The following is a 20,009-nucleotide window of genomic DNA, read 5'->3' as shown; positions in this document are numbered from 1 at the left end:
GGCCGTTGTAAAGCGCTTTGGAGCAGCTTTGGAGCAGCAAAAAAAGCGCTATATAAGTGCAGTCCATTTACCCTTTACCATTTATGTTAGAGAGCACCTTCTAGGATGCAATGACAGCAGGTAAACCACACTAATGTAGTATACAGTAACCTCACTGTCAGTCTGTCCCTTGCTGCAGTCTACTTATAGATGGAAAGGGTAGAACTAGGTACTAGCTTTCAGTGGTTTCTACCCTAATAGATGTGAACGTGTTGTGGTCCTCTGTGGCTCAGTTGATAAAGCATTGCAACACTTAGGTTGTGGTTTTATTCCCGCTGCGACCAGGGCCGGTCCTAGGCATAGGCGAACTAGGCGGTCGCCTAGGGCGCCAAATGCCTGGGGGGTGCCAAATGCCCAAAAATTGCAGCTAAATTTTTTATTAATTTTAATGAATTTCATGTCTCTATGAAAATATGTCCCAGCCTACTGTCTATTTTTCTCTTGAAACCATTGTTGTCCATATTTTTACTGTTGAATGTGTGGGTGGTGATGAGGCAGTACTGCTGTCTTAATGTGGTGGGGGTGGCGCCCCTAAAATTTGGGGGGGCATCAAATCATACTCTCGCCTAGGGCACCTAAATGCCTAGGACCGGCCCTGGCTGCGACCATATATACTGAAAATTGTATGCAATGTAAGTCGCTTTGGATAAAAGCGTCAGCTAAATGGTATATATAGTATATATAAGGTGTTGCAGCTGCAGCCGGAGCTCCCCTGACAGCTCAAACACTCTCCAGGACATCCTGGTTTGAAAGGGAAAGGATTCTCTCACTCTCACAGTCCAACCAAGGTGTGTGATTTAAAGAACAAACTGGATGTGAAAGAGATATTCAGCCATTATTGGAGGGCAATGGAAATTGGAAATGGTATGTATAAAATACTTCATTTTGTTTACATTATCAAGGAGCCTTCAATAAGGGCCATCAATAGCACACATTGGCACCAAGCAAGCGCACATTGTTTTAAAATACACACCAATATTTATAAATATAAAATAACAAGAAGAACAATGACAATGTTAGCAGGGAGACTGTAAACACCATCACCATCACCGACACCATCATCCCCTCCAAGCTGGTGACCAAACTCAGAGACCTTGGTTTCAGCACCTCCCTCTGCAACTGGATCCTAGACTTCCTTACCAATAGACCCCAGCTCATCACATGTCTACCACATGTAAAAAAGAAGAGATTTGGTGAGGCTGCAGTCTCATTTTATGCACCCAAATTGTGGAATGCACTGCCAGTTTACATTAGGGATGCAACCTCAGCAAATATGTTCAAGTCAAGACTAAAAACCCATCTTTTTAATAATTGCCTTTAAATGACTAAATAATTCAATTATGATTATATAATGATTGGAGCACTTTGAGCTGCAACGTTTGCAGGAAAAGCGCTATACAAATACAAGTTATTATTATTATTATATTATATATAAGTTGGACAACCGCTCCTCCTCCACCCTGACCATGAACAGCGGTGTGCCTCAAGGTTGCGTGCTGAGCCCCCTCCTCTACTCCCTCTTCACCCTCGTCTGCGTACCGATGCATGGATCGAACTCCATCATCAAGTTCTCAGACATCACGGTGATAGGTCTGATAAGCATCAACGACGAGTCGGCCTACAGGGAGGAGGTTCAACACCTGGCGGTGTGGTGCACTGACAACAACCTGGCCCTCAACACCAGTAAAACCAATGAGATCATTATGGACTTCAGAAAAACTGAACGCTGTGAACATTCCCCAATCTACATCAACGGGATGGAGGTGGAGCGTGTTCCCAGCTTTAAGTTTCTGGGGGGTCCACATCTCAGAGGACCTCTCTTGGACCCTTAACACCTCTTCCTTGGTCAAAAAGGCACAGCAGCGCCTATACTTCCTGAGGAGACTGAAGAAAGCCCAGCTGTCTCCCAGTGTGTGCAGAGTATGTCTATTGTTGAGCTGTGTCTCCCTTTTATCTGTTCCGGTAATGAAAAGCATGGCTTTCTCAACCATTTTAGCTCACGTTTAGCGTGCAAAAGAGATTCACTGGTGTATGCAAATATTTACGCCAGTCAGAGGCCCTCCAGCGAGGTAAATAGAATCGTTGCTTACATCTCAAGTCTTTGGGAAATGGCATTTACACAATTGTTTTAAATCAGGAGTGGTAAGGACATGTTGTTGGTGATGAGGCAGTTCTAAGGGCGGTTCTTAAGTGCAAAACAATAAACAATTAATCATGCTGGAGTTGTTCTGTGTATCTGTTTCGTGCACTTTGTGAAATATGCTCACACGCATGTTGTAGTGAAAAAATGTGTAGCCTATTTAAGCGTATAATTCAACATTTTCTGTCTGTACTTTACCATACCATGCTCATCGAACTGAAATGCCCAGATATTAGACCACGGTCTCTGATGGGTATGCAGACATCCCCTAGTAAACATTGACATCCCCAGTAGATAAGTTATGGCTCCATTGATATACAGGCAAGACTGGTGTGCAGTACAGTAGGTGCACGGGCCAGCCCTTGTGTGTGTGCGTTCAGCTGACACTACTCAGAAAGCATGGAGGACGTGGCTGCAACAGCCATTAAATAAGCTGTGTGCAAATTGGAGGGAGCAAAAACACATTACTGCAGTTAATTCACTCACGGTCGAGGCACGGGTCCAGAAAAGTCGGATAATGCAGTGGAGGCCTCCAGGGAAGTGTTGCTTAAAGCCATCTCATTGAACACAGGCCAGGTATTACTCATTGGCTGAACAAGTCTGGCCAGCAGCTGGCCCTATTTTTAAGCCTGGCTCGTTCCCTTTGAAACATAAAGCTCTTTAGAGCTAAAGAAAAGTTAACAAACAACCCTGAAGGTAATTATTTCACCGACATGAGGAGAAGGGAGTAAGTGTGTATTTCAGGGCATGGCACGTTGCACAGCCACATCAGCAATGTCTTTTGACTATAGGTTCCTGTAAGCCAGTGACAAAATGAAGGACGACTGGTCCACACTCAAAGAAATATAGTTATTAAAGAAATATAAATGTATCTTAATTCTACCTTATTCTAGCATTATGACTGCCAATGGCCCCTGTCCCATATATAACCTTTTCTTACGATGACTGATGGATAGATGACTCACAAAAATATAAATGCAACATGTGTTTTCGCTCCAATTTTTCACCAGTTGAAATCAAAGACCTAAGACTTTTTCTATGTACACACATGCCTAGTGTAATTTATCACTAATTCATCATTCATTTTAAATGAATAAATTACAGTAGGCAGACTGTATTTTACGGCCTTCGGCACTATTGTCAGCATCCCCCTGCCTCCCTATGAGGACCCCCTACCCCCACCCCCACCCTCCCCCCTGGCACTCTCAATAGGAACAACATTGTTTCCATGATGTTTCCATAAAAAGCTAAGATTTACGGTGGCCTTCTTTCATATGATTGTGCAATCCACTTTCATGCCAGTGCTTGATTATGATGATGTCATCTTCCGAAGAGCAGCAGCCACTACTCTTAAACTTTTAGAGGCCATCTACCATAGCATGTTAGACCTTGTGTTTTATTATGTTGTCATTTTGTATGTATAGTATTAATTATTGTAAACTGTGTATGCACGACAAACTTGTAAAAGAGACCTTGGCCATAATGGGACTCCCTGCTAAAATAAAGGTTAAATACATTTTCATTGAAATAGTAGAGGACTAGTAGAGGACAGAGTGATGATAAGGGTGGAGCATAGCTCATAGCTTACAATGTGGATTTGTTTTGTTGTGCTTTCTATAACCAATACTAATATTATGTTTGTTTCAGTTCATTCAAAAAGCACGTACCGTATATTAAAAACCATTTCAGAATATTACTGAATGAATCATTCTTAAAGGATTGGTAGAATACAGTCTGAAAAGGAATTGTGATGTTGTGCGTTGCCTTCCAATAGAAACTGTACCATTACCTTACTGAGAGATGTCCCCTGGTATGTTCCAGTTGCCAGCATATCTGCTGTGGGTATGTATTTTACAAGGCATATTTTGGACACGGCTTCCTACAGGAATCTGGTTAAGTGAAGGAGGGGTCTAACAGTGAGTACTGGGTCACTGGCTCAGGGCTTTAATAGGGTCATATTAAACATTCCTCAGCTGGGCTGCAGACTGGGGCAAAGAGTCATAACCTCGCCTAACACTTACAGTGTTTTTTTCTTGAAACAGTATTCACTCTTCAAAACAGTTAACACGTTTGCCAAAACACTACAACAAAGGCGAACAAAGTAAATCACAGTCAGAATTTCACCAACAACATAAACACTTTGTAATCTGTCATTTTTTGTAGTATTGCTCCAGTTGCAGAGAATATGAATGTTTACTATACGTACATATCAAATTCATCTAGAGTATTAAAAACCAAGCAGGTAGTTACAACAACAACATTTTAATTACTAATTCGGATGAATGTATGCAATAGATAGATTTGTAATGTATTTAGTACATAGTTAGTTCGATTAGTAAAGTGGCTGTGAGCTTAAAGTTTAGATAGTCTGTATACATGTGTGTGGGGTGTGCTTGGGGATGATAGTCAATCTACAGTAGGCTTATTTATGAGCCTGATCGCCTGAGGGAAGTAGCTGTTGGTTAGCCTCTGAGTTTTGGCCCTGAGGCTCCGGAAGAGGCTTCGCCTTTTGGATGGCATTGGTTCAAACAGACTGTGGTTGGGGTGGCTGGGATCTGTGATGATCCTCCGGTCTGCGCTAACACACCGTTTGTTATCCTGGATGGAGGGAAGCTCACATCTCACATCCACTGATGCACTCGGCTTTCCGCTTTCACCCTCTGTATTTACTTGATTTAATTCAGTGGTTAACTAATGATGTAATCATGGTTATGACTGTGGCTAAGCAGACTCTCACATAAAATGTTGCTGGGAGACTCCAGTATAACCCAACTAGAGAGGAAGACATTTATTTAGATGTTTTCATAAACAGTACATTTGGTATTTCAATAAATATTATTACATTTGATTGAACTATCGAATGCAAGTTACTGTCAAGATACGAATAAACAGTATGACCTAGATCGTACATTGGTCACCAACCCTGGTCCTTGAGTGCTATAGGGTAATTTACCCCCCCTGGGTAAAAAGTGACCCCTGGGTAAAAGTGACCCCTGACAGAACTACAGTATCATAAAACTGAATAAATCTGAGGTCAGTGCTGTTTGCTCTTGGTCTTCCTCCTCCCTCTGCAGCACAGGAGTCTGAGCAGGGCGGCGGTGGAGAGCAGGAGGAGCGTCCCAGCGGCCAGCAGCATCAGCAGCACGTCCACAGAGTGGTACGCATACCAGGGCATCCTGTAGGCCTCCGTACGCAGGTGAGACGCCCCCCTGTGACGCATCACAAACTCCACCCAGAAGATGGCTTTGTCCAGGGGCTTCATGGGCTGGTCCCTGTGCAGGCGGGACAGCCTCTGCATGTTCTGCCTGTAGGAGCCGTGGTGGAGCACCTCGTCTAGGGACTGCTGGAAGGTGAGTCCGCTAACACTGCCCAGCTCCAGGATCTTGGCAGCGCCTCTCTCCTGCAGGCGGAGCAGGTTGTCAAACTGGTCGAAGAACAGGGGGATGCCCAGCACTGGGACGCCGTGGTAGATGGCCTCCTGGACTCCGTTGGTTCCTCCATGGGCCACGAAGGCTTTGATCTGGGGATGGCCCAGGAGGTCCTTCTGAGGCATCCAGTCAACCAGCAGAGTGTTGTTGCCCAGAGTGGAGGGTCGCTCCCCTATATGTCTCCAGATCACCTAGTGATAGTAAATGAAAATTGGTTCAACTTCACATTACCTTATAAACCTGCAAAAACATTGTATTAGTATAATGTTACATTATGATTTAGTAATTGCTTTCTTTAGAAGTCTAATACTGTAGGGACCTTCTAGAAAAAAAGAATACAGGAGAAAACCCTGCACACAGACCAGAAGAAAGTTGGTGGTTCGTAGACCTGATAAAGTCAAAATAGAAAATGTAGGGTCTGCACTCAATTTAGCTTCCATAATAAATGAAAGAGTTTATCTTTTTTGCTACCTTCTTGAAAAAACGGAATAGTACCTTCTGAGGCAGTTTGGCAAAGACACTGGCGATCTCTTCAGTGACTTCATTGGGTAGAGCGTTGACCAGAGTCCCCAGAGTCATAACAATCACTCCATGCTCCCCGGCACTCTGAACAAACTCCTCCAGCTCTTGGGGAAGGGGCTGGGCCGGCTTACACTGGAACCCACCGATGTAGACCACGTTGGGCATGGTGGGCCGGGGGAAGTCAAACACAAAGTCTGTCCTCATCAGCCAAATGTCCACTTCCTGGATGAGGCTAATGATGTCACATCCTCCCTCAAAGTACTTATCACAGATCGCATCATAGCTCGGCCCTACCATGAACTTCTGTTGGAAGACAATGATGCTGTGGAAAAGCATGTTCTTGACCCTTTGGACAAAGCTCATTTTGTCTGTGAAGCCGGACCCTGGGACAGGGATATAAGAGAGGGGCGAAGGAGCCATGGCAAAGTGTCCCTCTCCACTGGTTATCCAGCGAGCATTGAGCACCACAGGCAGATTGAGATATTTGGCCAAGACAACCCCTCCTGCTATGGCTGGGTCAGTCAGAACCAGGTCAAACTGAGTGTCCTGAAGCCTCTTCACCAAGTCTTTGTCATCCAGAAGGCGAGACAGCGTCTCACATTGCAGGAAGTGGGCATCCGAGATCATGGAGAGAAAATCTTTGGTGAGTTTAAAGAACGTCAGACCTGAAGCCCCCTCTCTCTGAGCCTGAACAAAAATGAATGAATTGTATTAATTATTGAGTCATGTCAATTTATGTGACACATCGCTTATAGGATTAACTTTTCAATCAACCAAGTTCGGAAGACATACCCTCATGTGTTTCTGTACGAAGGCCTCAAAGAAGTTCTCCAAAGGAGTGCTCTCTGTAACAGTGACAGAGGTGTAGAGAGGAGACTTGTCAGTGATGTACCAGCTTGTTGAGGCTCTGACCACGGTGATGTTATGTCCCCTGGCGTGGAGCTCCTCGATAAGAATCTTCATGTTCACCCAATGGCTCCCGTCCACCGGGTAGACCAGGACATTTCCTCCATGGCAGGAAGGTGGGAGCAGTAAGGACGTCAGACACACACTGAGGAATGTGAGTGTCCCCCATACAGGAGTGGGCTGCATTGTGTCTGAAATGAAAGAAGAACGATATATTGACTCACCTAGCTGAGGTTATTAATAAAAAGTTATAATTTCATGGTTGTCTCAACACTTAAAGAATGTCCTAAATGTCCACATACTGTACATCCTCATGTGTTGCTAATAGTAACTTGCTATGTGCCAAATACGAGCCAAATACTAGCTATTAATAATAGCTTAATGAATATTTGGGTTTTGTTTATTAAAATGAATATGAGTTGTATTGAATTGCTATGGAACGTGTGTTTGATAATCAATTATGATTATGAATGAATGCCAACTGTTGGGACGAGACGGCGGTGTGTTGACACCCCCGCCTCCTTGGTAGACAGGTGACTGCAGCACCAGTGTTTTATCAGGTGTGCCCATTAGGGCTAGTGGGGTTCTCAGGTAGGGCTAGCATTAGGGCTAGTGGGGTTCTCAGGTAGGGCTAGCATTAGGGGTAGTGGGGTTCTCAGGTAGGGCTAGCATTAGGGCTAGCAGGGGTCTCAGGTATGCAGCGATACAGCTTTAGACTGCTGCTAAGCCCAAATATTCTGTTATTTTCCTTCTTTGATCACAATGATGCACCTGCCTCTCCCTCCACTCTGGTAAGACAGATACATGTTTGTGTGGAAAATCATTGTAAAATAAACAACCGTAATCAAAAGGGAAAAGTTGTGACTCATTGGATGTAGCTTGGCCGTATCAAACAGGGGGCGGCTGTGGGCGGCTGTGGCGCAGGAGGTAGAGCCGGCGTCTAATGATCACAAGGTTGGCAGATCAGAGGTTTTAGCCCCGGCTGGCCACATGTCAAAGTGTCCTTGGGCAAGACACTGAACCCCAAAATTACTCCCAGTGAGCGGGCCGGCGCCTTGCATGGCAGCTTGCCGCCATTGGTGTGTGAATGTGTGTGTGAATGTGTGAATGAGAGGCCGTTGTAAAGCGCTTTGGAGCAGCAAAAAAGGAGCTATATAAGTGCAGTCCATTTACCATTTACTTTAGAACTACAAGAGCAAAATATATTGGACGAGAAAGGATTGCTCTTTTACTATGCATTATTATTGTTTCAGCCACTCTGTTGTTACAGAATATGTGTTGCAGCAACCATGAGGTGTTATCTAAATAAATAAATGTACCAATATTGCAATATCCTATGTGGCTACATCACAGTCTAACCCCTCACGCAGATGCAGAGGGATGGGTTGGCTCCAGTTATATGATTTAAATGTGTTTAAATGTGGCTGAGACAAAGACGTCTGAACTTGCAGTGTGAATGGTGATCATGGGCTTGCCTGGTGGACAGTTTGTTTATTTTATATGTCCTGTCCAGACCTTTCTCTATTTCTTCAGTGTTTTTATTCCAATTCTTCACACACACATCATTTATCATCTAAGATAACAGCTTTAACCCAGCCCTAACCCTAACTATTGATTGTGACCTTTAGAATGGATATAATACTTTTCTATAATGTGTGTGTTTACAAATTCACCTCTGCACAGCTTTCTACTTCTTGTAAATTACAAAATGAGTTGAAAAAGAAGAAGATGCATTTGAAATCCACTCACCTGTGCTATAGAGACCTTACAGTTATAACAGCCCATGTGTGACTGTTACTCCACATAGGAAATGCAATGAATATATGGAGTTCAAACTCCAGCTTTCCCCTCATGATGATTGGTCCGATCGCAGGTGAATGATTAACCCTACCATGAACTTCTGTTGGAAGACAATGATGCTGTGGAAACGCATGTTCTCGACCCTTACCCACAGAACATATGACACTGGGCTATGAACCTGGAGGTCAGGGAAAGAAGCGTGCATGAGCACATAACTAACTTCTCACCCACAGCACACCCATACATATGGATACGTTTTGAATTGTGAGTCAGTCTTCTTTTTCAATTCTTCATAACCCCTCCAATATATCCAATATATGCAGTGTGAAGTGTGTTCAACTCTACTTGCAGTACACCATAAGACCATGTCAACCCCTCATAAGGTTATTAGGGTGGATAATATGCAGTTACAAAAGGTTATTGTCAGATGACTAAGAGGTGGTAAGGGTTAAACACCCCTCCACCACATACACAGACAGAACTGAGTCATAACTGAACAGGCATAGCTATCAAAAAATGTCCAGTTTTTCCAAAAGGTTCATACTGCAATCGCAACAGTGGTCAACCTCAATGCCACTAATGTGGCAGACACATTATTTTTGTGAAGACACACCACATTTTGTGAAGACATGTGAAGTGCAACCAAAAGCCACTACAAGGTATAGTGACGAGAAAAAAAAGATCCATCCGTCCGTTGGTATAAATTACTGACAGTGTTGACACTATTGGGATTCCCTTATAATCACTAACATACAAATGAGAGGTAGAGTGGGTTTTTGATGGTTTGCCTTATCATCTTGCCTTATCCGATAGGTAGATCCTTATCTACTCTCATACTGTCATCCCATGCGCAGGCAGCAACCAATAGGAGACAGGGCTGAGAAGCAGAAATGTTTTAGTGTCATTAATTTTGACATGAATGAGCGTGAGTTGGCTTTGATAACGCAACCTATAGAATACAGAATCAGGTTAGACATGTTCATGTGAGAAAGAAAGTCTCACATGAACATGGGTTTCAGAGGGATTAAGACTAGATAGGAAAGTAGTTTACGGTAGGCTGCAGTATTTAGGACAGCAGAAGATGTTATCATTTTAGCATCATTTTAGGATCACTAAATATTTATAATTTGTGAATTGGATTCACTGTATCGTCTGCCGTCCTGCTTCGTGGCTACTGGCTTAGTGATTCATGGCTTGTAAACAAACTTACGTTTTAGGACGTGTTCAAAAGCAAGGACAGTGTGATCTTCTAATTACATTAGCAAACGTGTGTGTTTTGATTCAGAGAGATTTTCTCTGGTATTTGGTTTGAGGTGTACCAACATTCAAATAAGCACATCTTCTTCAACTATTTTCAGATTTCAATGTATGACACATCGTTTGAAAGCTTACAATCTGCCCTTTCATAGTCTAAAAGGACTTTTTCACCAGACCTTGTCACATAGCTATGTGCAATATAGCAATAGCTAAAGCACATTCAACAGCAGCTATCACTCTGCTTGACCAAGTTCGTTCTGTCATTTTTATATGTGCTCAGAACCAAATCACCTTCTGTTTATTTATTAAAGCTGAATAGAACAGTAAAGAACAGAAATCAGCTCTCTGATTAGACTGTGTGTGGATCTTACTATCAAAATGATACAATTGGCCTTGGTCCCTGGCGAGATATGGCACCCCAGATGTCCAGTTTGAGGGGATGTTTTGGCCTTGGTTTGGGAGACCGTCTAGCCCTCTTAAGACAACATGTCAAGGAGAAAAGTGCACTATCCGTGTCTTTCCAAATGTCTTGCAGATGTTTCTGCAAATGTTTTCTTATGGTGCGTACAGTATATGGACTGTTGTCTGATTTACGTACCTGTAATGCATCCCTCTATTCAAATGTATCTGACACGGCTGTACCCACTGATTCTGTTCATATGAGGGGTCAACCTCCCGAACTGTTCTTAATGACACAATGTTCTGTAGTCTGTAGGCTCAAACATAATAGCTTGTAGCTGTACAATGGGTTGTTCCTAATTGCGACATGGAAATGGTAATAGTGACGTTCAAGCAGTTTTCCTATTTATCATATTCTAAAACGTAATTCTCAAAGCTATTTATACAAAAGGAATAATAACATTTGTCACATTATAAACAAGAAATTATCATAGCAAAGGTACAAAAGAAAGGTTGCTTTGACAGTGGCAATCCAAACTCACAGGTAAAAAAGTGTTTTGGGACAATTTTGACAGAAGTGTTTGTAGTTGTTTTGTTTGCTAATTAATGTTGCTAATGTTTGCTAATACCTTCACCTTCACCCTAACTATAACTTTAACTCCAACCTTAACACTAGCTCCAGCTCCAGCCCGTAGATTAGCTTCAATCCTTACCCTAGTTGCAGCCTGAACCCTACAGTAACTTCTAACCTAACCCTAACTCCAAACCTAACCCTAGCTCCAAACCTAACCCTAGCTCCAAACCTAACCCTAGCTCCAAACCAAACCCTAGCTCCAAACCTAACCCTAGCTCCAATCTTAACGCTGGATTCAGCCCTAGCCCTAGCTCCAGCCCTAACCCTGCCTCCAATCCTAGCTCCTGCTCTAACCCTAACCACTCACACTTAATGCCCAACTCTAAACCTTTACTTAGCATAACTCAAAATTCATGCTTAATGCTTAGTACTGACGATACTGCCACGTTCAACTTCATGGATGTTTTACAATAATACCGTGTTGCAGTTAAACCATTGTTGTGGTTTTCTCTGACAAGGAACAAGTTCAAAAGCAGTTGAGTGTTTAGTCTGTAACAGTTTTATTCCTGAATGGTGATTTGACATTTACCACATAGCAGACACTTATATACAAGACCCTGGTAGGGATGGTGCATATGTCATCTGGCTGTCTGATGTTTGTAATGCTTCATCGACGATAACGCACATAATCTACAGCTAGAGGCCTGGCACCTTCTCTCTCTCTCTCACACACACACACACACACACACACACACACACACACACACACTCACACACACACACACACACACACACACACACACACACACACACACACACGCACACACACACAGTTCAACACATACAGTTCTTATCAATCCCTCATTACTGCAATGGGAACGGAGGGGACAATAAAAAGGGACAATAACATTTAAACCATTTCTTCAAACACTGTTCTGTTAAAAAGATGTTAATATACCCATGGGATCCATTATCATAGCTCAGAGACAGAAGGTGTTAACGTTCCTTAAACTAACACATTAACTCTGTCAACTATCATTGACTTTCAGTGGCTGGAGTAAGTCTCTACTCAATCTTCCTATGGAAGCATATAAAAAAACAACAGAACCTTAAAATGTGTCCATACGATGTTCTGTCACATTTCAGAAGAGAGTAAAATTCTTAGGCTTTGGTTACTGACATTGCAGCACAAGGCAATATGACAATAGGCATAATTCAAGATAATAAAAAAGTAAAAATAGTACAGGACATAAGTGACAAATAAGATTATTTACAATTAGCAGTGTCTTGCAATTTGTAGACAATAAGGCACTAGGCATCATTCAATAACAAGTGTCAATATTATAGGACATAAGGGGAAGTAGCTGTTGGTTAGCATCTGAGCAACCAGCATCTTGGTTTTAGTCTAGAATATTTCTAGATAAATATGTCTAGAATATTTCATATTACATTAATTGCCATGTCTAGAAGTACTGTTAAGTAGACCAATTTATAATTCTCCCATATAGCTGGTTTGCCACAAGCAGGCTAAATGGCAGGGACAACAACAAAAAACTATCAACAGTGTCAGGCAAGTGACACTTGAACTTGCCAAGCAGTCTGCTATATCTTGTGAAATTGCAAAGCATAGGTCTAATGGAAGCAATCGCTTGGAAGCAAGCGCTATTTCTGCAACAGGCAATAAAAGATGTGACTCCTGTAATGCTAGAACAAGAAACATCTGAAAAGGATTAGAACCACACTAAGGGGAAGAGCGCATTCAATGTGTATTTTGTGACCCGGTGAATAGACTGTGTGTTATCAGTTCTAAAGGCAACAAGAGGGAGTTGCATTATTCGTTTAAGGTGGAGCTGTTTTCGTGGAGCGTGATAACTATCGCCAAACCTCTTTCCCAAATAGGTGTATCTTAAATGTGATTTTGATGTCTCTGATAATGTATAACAAAGTGCGTCAGCCTATCAGACTTGAGAGCCTAACAACTCACTTGCCTGTCAGGCTATTTTGCCACATACTCGCCTGCACTGCCTCTAAGCAGCTTGATGTTGTTTAAAATATAGTATTTGTTGACATTGGAAATGTTCTTGTAAAACTCTACTTAACCCCTGATCTCCCAACTTGCCTGAACCCCTAGACTTCAGCAGTGTAGTGTCACCTGAGTTGATAAGTTGGCTGGGATAAAATGAGGGAAAAAATTGCTTCTTTTTTTTCCTTTTTTTTTCCTGCAGACTGAAGCATTGGGTTTGCTGGAAATGATGACGGTGTGTACATATACATTAAACAATACCTTCCACAGTTCATTTGTTAATCATCTACTTCATTACAGTTCTACAACACAGTAGAAGTTTGGAATTTGAACTATGTGACACCAATGTTATATAATGCGTACTTCACCACTGACTGGCACTCTGGACAGCTTATGGGACAGGAGTCGAAAATGACACTCACCAGAGGATTCATGAAAAGAGGTTAATATGAATATGTCCGTGCAACTTACTGTACATGTGGTGGAATTCGACTTTGCTTTTGTTGAGCAGTGTTCATTCATAATAATGTCAATCAAAAGTAATTGTTAGGTCATTACTACTGTATGTCACCAGCATGTTGTGTCATTTTAAGAAATACCAGTTCATTAATAAAGTAATATAAAATAAAGTATAATCAATAATTCTAATTGTAGTCTTTCTTTTCTCAATGAAGACACAATGCAGGCCGGTCCTGTATGGGGGACACTCACATTCCTCAGTGTGTGTCTGACGTCCTTACTGCTCTCACCTTCCTGCCATGGAGGAAACGTCCTGGTCTACCCGGTGGACGGGAGCCACTGGATCAACATGAAGGTTCTTATTCTCATTTGTTTTATTGCATTGTGTCTATAATATTGTATATTATGCGATTACTCATCAATCTTATTATCAATCTTGGGTTTTTGCTAACCTTCAGCCAGTGTTGAAGCTCCTCTGAAAATGTATTTAACTAAATTACCAATTTACTTTACAAGGACAGAAGTTGAACAACACTAAAGCTACCCTTGAGTTTGTCAAACTAAAGATAGTTTGAAAAACATCGAAACAACTTTGTCCAACACACACCATCAGCTACTGGCAGATGTAGGAGTCCATACAACATCATTTGCACAACTGAAATGCTCTCAGAGAGAATACACATTATATATCTATATCCATATCTGTCTGTCTGTCTGTCTGTCTGTCTCTCTGTCTCTCTGTCTGTCTCTCTGTCTGTCTGTCTGTCTGTCTGTCTGTCTGTCTGTCTGTCTGTCTGTCTGTCTGTCTGCTCCATGGTCAAAGAAACCTGTTTTTGTTCTATCGATAGCCTCTACATCTTCAGACACCCAGGACGGTTTGTTTTCAAACAGATTTGGAATATGCGGGTTGTAAAAGCCAATGAGGAGATGAGATGAGCAAGATTTCCAAAGGTTCGCTTGGCACGCCACATCTTAGTTCAAAACAGTTCCTATATCAGGACTGCCGCTCGCAAGATGTAAATCTTAATTTTCTTCGCAACGCTCCCACATTCTATGCGCATAATGTGGGGCCGGTCGGTGTGTGGTGGAGCAAATTATGTATGTGCTGCTTCACTGTCTCCTGGTAGGCATGTACACTCCATTCATTCAAACTCACGTTTCTCCTCCACGGAAGAATGAAATAACTTGGTATACAGTACAGTGCCCTGCATAATTAATGGTAGGAGTGAGGTGATTTGTGGTTTACATTGCAATGGGGTTAAAGGTCAAACGTATAGCATGCTCTGAAACACAGGGGATGAGGACTGCTTTGAGAGTCTTAATTTTCTATACTACATGCATCAAAGGGCAGTTCACTTTCATAATCGTCCCAGTAATTGTATGTATTGTTTCAGTATTAAGAATGGAAAATTATGTTTATTTATTTATTTTGTGTTGTTTCAATATTAAGAATGAAAAACTTTTAGTACTGTTGATACTGAAATGTATGAATTAATTAACTGGATTATATAATTTAAGTATAATTGTTCTCACTTGAGAGTGACGGATAGGGGTAGGACAGGATAAGCTTAGGCTTCATCCTACTCCCTTTCCAACATTGATAGGCCTGTGCTCTTCATATTAGTTATTTGTTCTTTTTATTATTTTAAATCATGTTCGAAAAAAAAAAAGATTCATTCAAAAGATTCATTCATTCATTACTCTTAATTGTATTGGTGGTCTAGTGGATAGTGAGTTGGACTTGTGATCGGAAGGTTGTGAGTTCAAATCCCGCCTGAAATCACACCACTACTAGTGTGCCCTTGAGTAAGACACTTATCCCTCAGTTACTCCAGGGGGAATGACCCTGTAATCCGTAATTGTAAATCGCTTTGGATTAAAAGTGTCTGCTAAATGGCAAAATTATTAATAAGAAATATTTGTTTAATAATGAAGGTTCTGCTGGAGGAGCTCCACACCAGAGGTCATAACATCACTGTGATCCGGTGGACCACCACCTGGTTCATCACGGAGGAGTCTCCCCTCTACACCTCCATCACCATCCCAGATGAAGGCATGAACCCGGAGGATTTGGAAGTGTTCTTCCGGTGCTTATGCCACGAACGTCATTGATCAGATCGTTTCATCATTCAGCAGTGTTTTTGTTATTCGATATATTTATTCATGCATGTTAGCGTCATCCTTCCTTAACACTACTCACCCCCCACAGAGGTCCAGGGCACGATGTGACACACTTAATATAGCTCTGCTGTTATGAAACCCATGTCCCACTCCTTCCCTGACATTTCCTAAATGTAGTTTTTTAACATTATAGCGTTGCGATCATTTCATTACAATTTTAATCATACTGTAGAAGAAAAATGAATACCACACATTTTTTAAATAGCCAACATCTCCAAGTCACGTACTGACTGAGGTGCGATTACCTTCCCATGAAAGCGCAAATGCCTCATCACAGCTTTACCCTGATTATGATGAATTAAAACTGACCTTACAGTTTACCATTATGGTTATTACCAACATAGAAAGAGAATAACAGTTATTTGCATGATCAACGTGCGATTTCATGTGAATAGAAGCCAGCGCATACTCAGCCTCACATCCCTTTCATCCCAGATTATTATCCCACCCATATGTGGAAACGCAGGCTTATTATTTTAATCAAGCCATAACATGTATTAGTCGATTTAGACCTTCTTTTCAATGAGCATCTGATATCTTCTCCTGTGTGTATATAGGCTACAGTATGTGTGTCTGTGCATAAGAATGTTGGATGTAGTGATGTTGATTAACAAAACCTAGGCAGTCAATGCGTAATGATGTGGATAATGGATGAGAGGCATACAATTTCTCTACCGTGTGTGTGTCTGGCAGGTTAATGAAAAAAAGAGACTGCACAAACCGTAAAGTTATAATACGGCTGCAAAAGCAGAAAATGTCACAGTCGTTGTTTTTAGGTGATAGCCAATAACTCTCCTCTCCGCCTAGGAATACAATGGACAACCTGCTACAGGGCCATTCTCTGCTGTCTTTCCTGGCTTTCCAGATGGACTCTAACAAGCTGACCGAAGATGGCCACCGCGTAATGAGCAAAACACTCGCCAAAATCCTAGAGACCAAAGAGCTGATAGAGAAACTGAAGGAGGCGCAGTTTGACCTGCTTCTAACTGATCCTGGGCTACCTTCTGGGGTGGTATTGGCCCATTACCTCAAACTGCCACTGGTGTTTAACGTCCGCTGGCTGCCAATGAGTGAGGGCCACTCTAACATCGCCCCTTACCCCCTGTCCTACATTCCCATGACAACCTCAGGCTTTTCTGACCGAATGACCTTCCTCCAAAGAGTTCAAAATGTCCTCATACGGGCCTATGAGATCTATAAGGAGAGATTCCTTGTTTTCCCGCCGTATCATGCGATCTGTGAGAAGTACTTTGAGGGGGGCTGTGACATCACTTCCCTCATGCAGGAAGCGGACATTTGGCTGATGAGGTCAGACTTTGTGTTTGAGTTCCCCCGGCCCACCATGCCCAACGTGGTCTACATTGGTGGGTTCCAGTGTAAGCCGGCCCAGCCCCTTCCCCAAGAGCTGGAGGAGTTTGTTCAGAGTGCCGGGGAGCATGGGGTGATTGTCATGACTCTGGGATCCCTAGTATCTTTTCTTCCCAAGCATATTACGGACATAATTGCCAGTGTCTTTGCCAAGCTCCCACAAAAGGTATGAGTTCTATTGAACAAAATTACTTTTTAAAAGGGAACTGTATCAAACTTGTGTACTAAAACAGTTCAATGTCATTACTACGGTATGTATTCGCTGAATAACAATGTAACAACATAGTGATACAATGCTTTTATTAGATGCATTACAGCTTTGTTTAACACTATTGTTATAAGGTGATCTGGAGGTATACGGGTGAGCGACCCTCCACTCTGGGCAACAACACTCTGCTGGTTGACTGGATGCCTCAGAAGGACCTCCTGGGCCATCCCCAGACCAAAGCCTTCGTGGCCCATGGAGGAACCAACGGAGTCCAGGAGGCCATCTACCACGGCGTCCCAGTGCTGGGCATCCCCCTGTTCTTCGACCAGTACGACAACCTGCTCCGCCTGCAGGAGAGAGGCGCTGCCAAGATCCTGGAGCTGGGCAGTGTTAGCGGACTCACCTTCCAGCAGTCCCTAGACGAGGTTCTCCACCACGGCTCCTACAGGCAGAGCATGCAGAGGCTGTCCCGCCTGCACAGGGACCAGCCCATGAAGCCCCTGGACAAAGCTATCTTCTGGGTGGAGTTTGTGATGCGTCACAGGGGGGCGTCTCACCTGCGTACGGAGGCCTACAGGATGCCCTGGTATGCGTACCACTCTGTGGACGTGCTGCTGCTGCTGGCTGCTGGGACGCTCCTCCTGCTCTCCACCGCCGCCCTGCTCAGACTCCTGTGCTGCAGAGGGAGGAGGAAGACCAAGAGCAAACAGCACTGACCTCAGATACAGTGTATTTGCTAATTATCTAAGTTATAATGTCATTAGAAGTGTTTATAGGCATATAGTATACGCATGTGTTTTTGTTGTGTTTTACTGCACTGTCATGTTTTCAGTCACTCTGCCATGTGCTCCTGGAACAAACTCCCTGAAGAAATCAAACAGGCCCAAACCCTTAAAATATTTAAATCTAAGCTAAAAACCTTCATGTTTTGCACCAGTTATGATTAAACACAAACACTTCTATCAATGTCTTTTTTCCACTAACTATTGTCTTTTTAAATGTTTTATCTATTTACTTCTTATATTTGCTTTTATTCATTGTAATTTTTATTTTCCTATGCTCCTCTTGCTGTATTTTTAAATAATGCATGTAAAGCACTTTGAATTGCCCCTGTTGTATGAAATGTGCTATACAAATAAACTTGCCTTGCCTTGCCTTGCCTGTGGTCCTCTGTGGTTCAATATTATAGTATGGCACTAACAATGCTTAGGTTGTCGGTTCGATTCCCACTCTGACCATATACTGAAAAATGTATGTGTTACGGTACATGTGGGAAAAATAGGGTTAGGGTTAGGTGCTACGTTGTCTTCGTACACGCTGGCATGTCTAACCCTACCCCTAATTCTAACCCTAACCATACCCCTAACCCTAACCCTAACCCTAGCACCCTAGCACCTAACCCTAACCCTAGTTTTCCCACATGTACCGTATTCCCACATGTACCATTATGCATTCGCTGCAATGTAAGTGGCTTTGTATAAAAGCGTCAGCTAAATGGCGTATATTACTGTATATCCATTGTTGTGTGAGATGCTGCAGTCATGCATGTGTGCTAAAGCATGCCAGCACACGCCATCACTTTAATAGACTCTCCACCAGCCAAACAAAGGACTTTTGCTCTAGAGTACAATACAACGTTCTGTTCACAGTCATCCTGTTGAGCAGTTTGTGCTTTGAAAAGTGAGCCGGTCGTAACTCAAATTCAGTCGATTAATCAAGAAATTAAAAAAAAGTTATATTTAGTTCTGAATCTGCTCCCTGGGTAGCTAGAGGATGTTGAAATCACAAGCTCACAGAGTGGGTACACACACACACACACTCAAACACACACACACGCACACACACACACACATACACACGCACGCACACGGGCACACACTCACACACACACACACACACACACACACACACACACACACACACACACACACACTCACATACACACACACTCACATACACACACACACAAAACATGTGGCGCAACCCAAATTCATACACAAAACAAACCTTGCTACTGTGAGAATGTTTTTATTGTGTTATGATGAATTTAAAAAATGAACACAAAAACAAAGAATTCAATGCCAGACTATAATTCCAACGGTCAGTCAGCCCGGAAAACGGAATGATCTCAAAAAGACAAAAGAGGGCAAGGCTACCGCCGGGATCTTGACTTCAGTAGCTTTACAGCTGTAGGGAAGAAGCTGTTCACAAGCCTTCTGGTGCGGGAGCCTAGACTCCTGTACTGCCTCCCATATGGCAGGAGGGCAAACAGTCCGTGACTGGGGTGAGAGGTGTCTTCAAGAATGCTTTGCACCCTCTGCAGACACCGCATCTCCTGAAGGTCCGTGATAGCAGGGAGTTGGGCACCGGTGACGTACCGGGTGGTTTAAACCACCCGTTGCAGGGCCTTCCGGTCAGAGACAGAGCAGCTTCCATACCACACTGTTATGCAGTTGGTCTCAATGGTGCACCAGTAGAAATTGACCAGAATCCTGGGAGACAGCTGGGCTTTTTTCAGTCTCCTCAAAAAGAGGCAGGCACAAGACCCCATCACCATCAACAGGTCTGCTATGGAGAGAGTAAACAGCATCACGTTTCTGCTAGGTGAAAGAAACCAGGTGAAAGAAAAAAGCACAACGTCGCCTCTTCCATGTCAGGCAGCTCAAAAAGTTTGGCTTAGGGCCTAAGATAGTGAGGCCCTTCTT

At 42.8% G+C, this 20,009-nt stretch overlaps 2 protein-coding genes across 2 annotated transcripts; one reads left to right on the top strand and one right to left on the bottom strand.

Moving 5' to 3' along the window:
• Positions 1–4,941: 4,941 nt before the first annotated feature.
• ugt5d1 (UDP glucuronosyltransferase 5 family, polypeptide D1) lies at positions 4,942–8,836 on the bottom strand. The gene is made up of 4 exons (XM_080550112.1): positions 8,785–8,836; positions 6,922–7,226; positions 6,103–6,816; positions 4,942–5,798 (listed from the first exon to the last, which is right to left on the bottom strand). Exons 2-4 carry the CDS (start codon positions 7,219–7,221, stop codon positions 5,214–5,216), a joined length of 1,599 nt encoding a protein of 532 aa, XP_080406238.1. The 5' UTR covers positions 7,222–7,226; positions 8,785–8,836; the 3' UTR covers positions 4,942–5,213.
• A 4,611-nt stretch (positions 8,837–13,447) lies between these two features.
• LOC308174814 (UDP-glucuronosyltransferase 2C1-like) lies at positions 13,448–18,459 on the top strand. Its single transcript, XM_080549929.1, has 5 exons — positions 13,448–13,530; positions 13,763–13,902; positions 15,483–15,634; positions 16,536–17,262; positions 17,439–18,459. Exons 1-5 carry the CDS (start codon positions 13,482–13,484, stop codon positions 18,018–18,020), a joined length of 1,650 nt encoding a protein of 549 aa, XP_080406055.1. The 5' UTR covers positions 13,448–13,481; the 3' UTR covers positions 18,021–18,459.
• Positions 18,460–20,009: the final 1,550 nt, after the last annotated feature.

This window comes from Nansenia antarctica (assembly GCF_963989245.1).
Source record: "Nansenia antarctica genome assembly, chromosome: 20".
Lineage (NCBI taxonomy): Eukaryota > Metazoa > Chordata > Actinopteri > Argentiniformes > Microstomatidae > Nansenia > Nansenia antarctica.
This window is presented reverse-complemented; position numbering and strand designations above follow the sequence as displayed.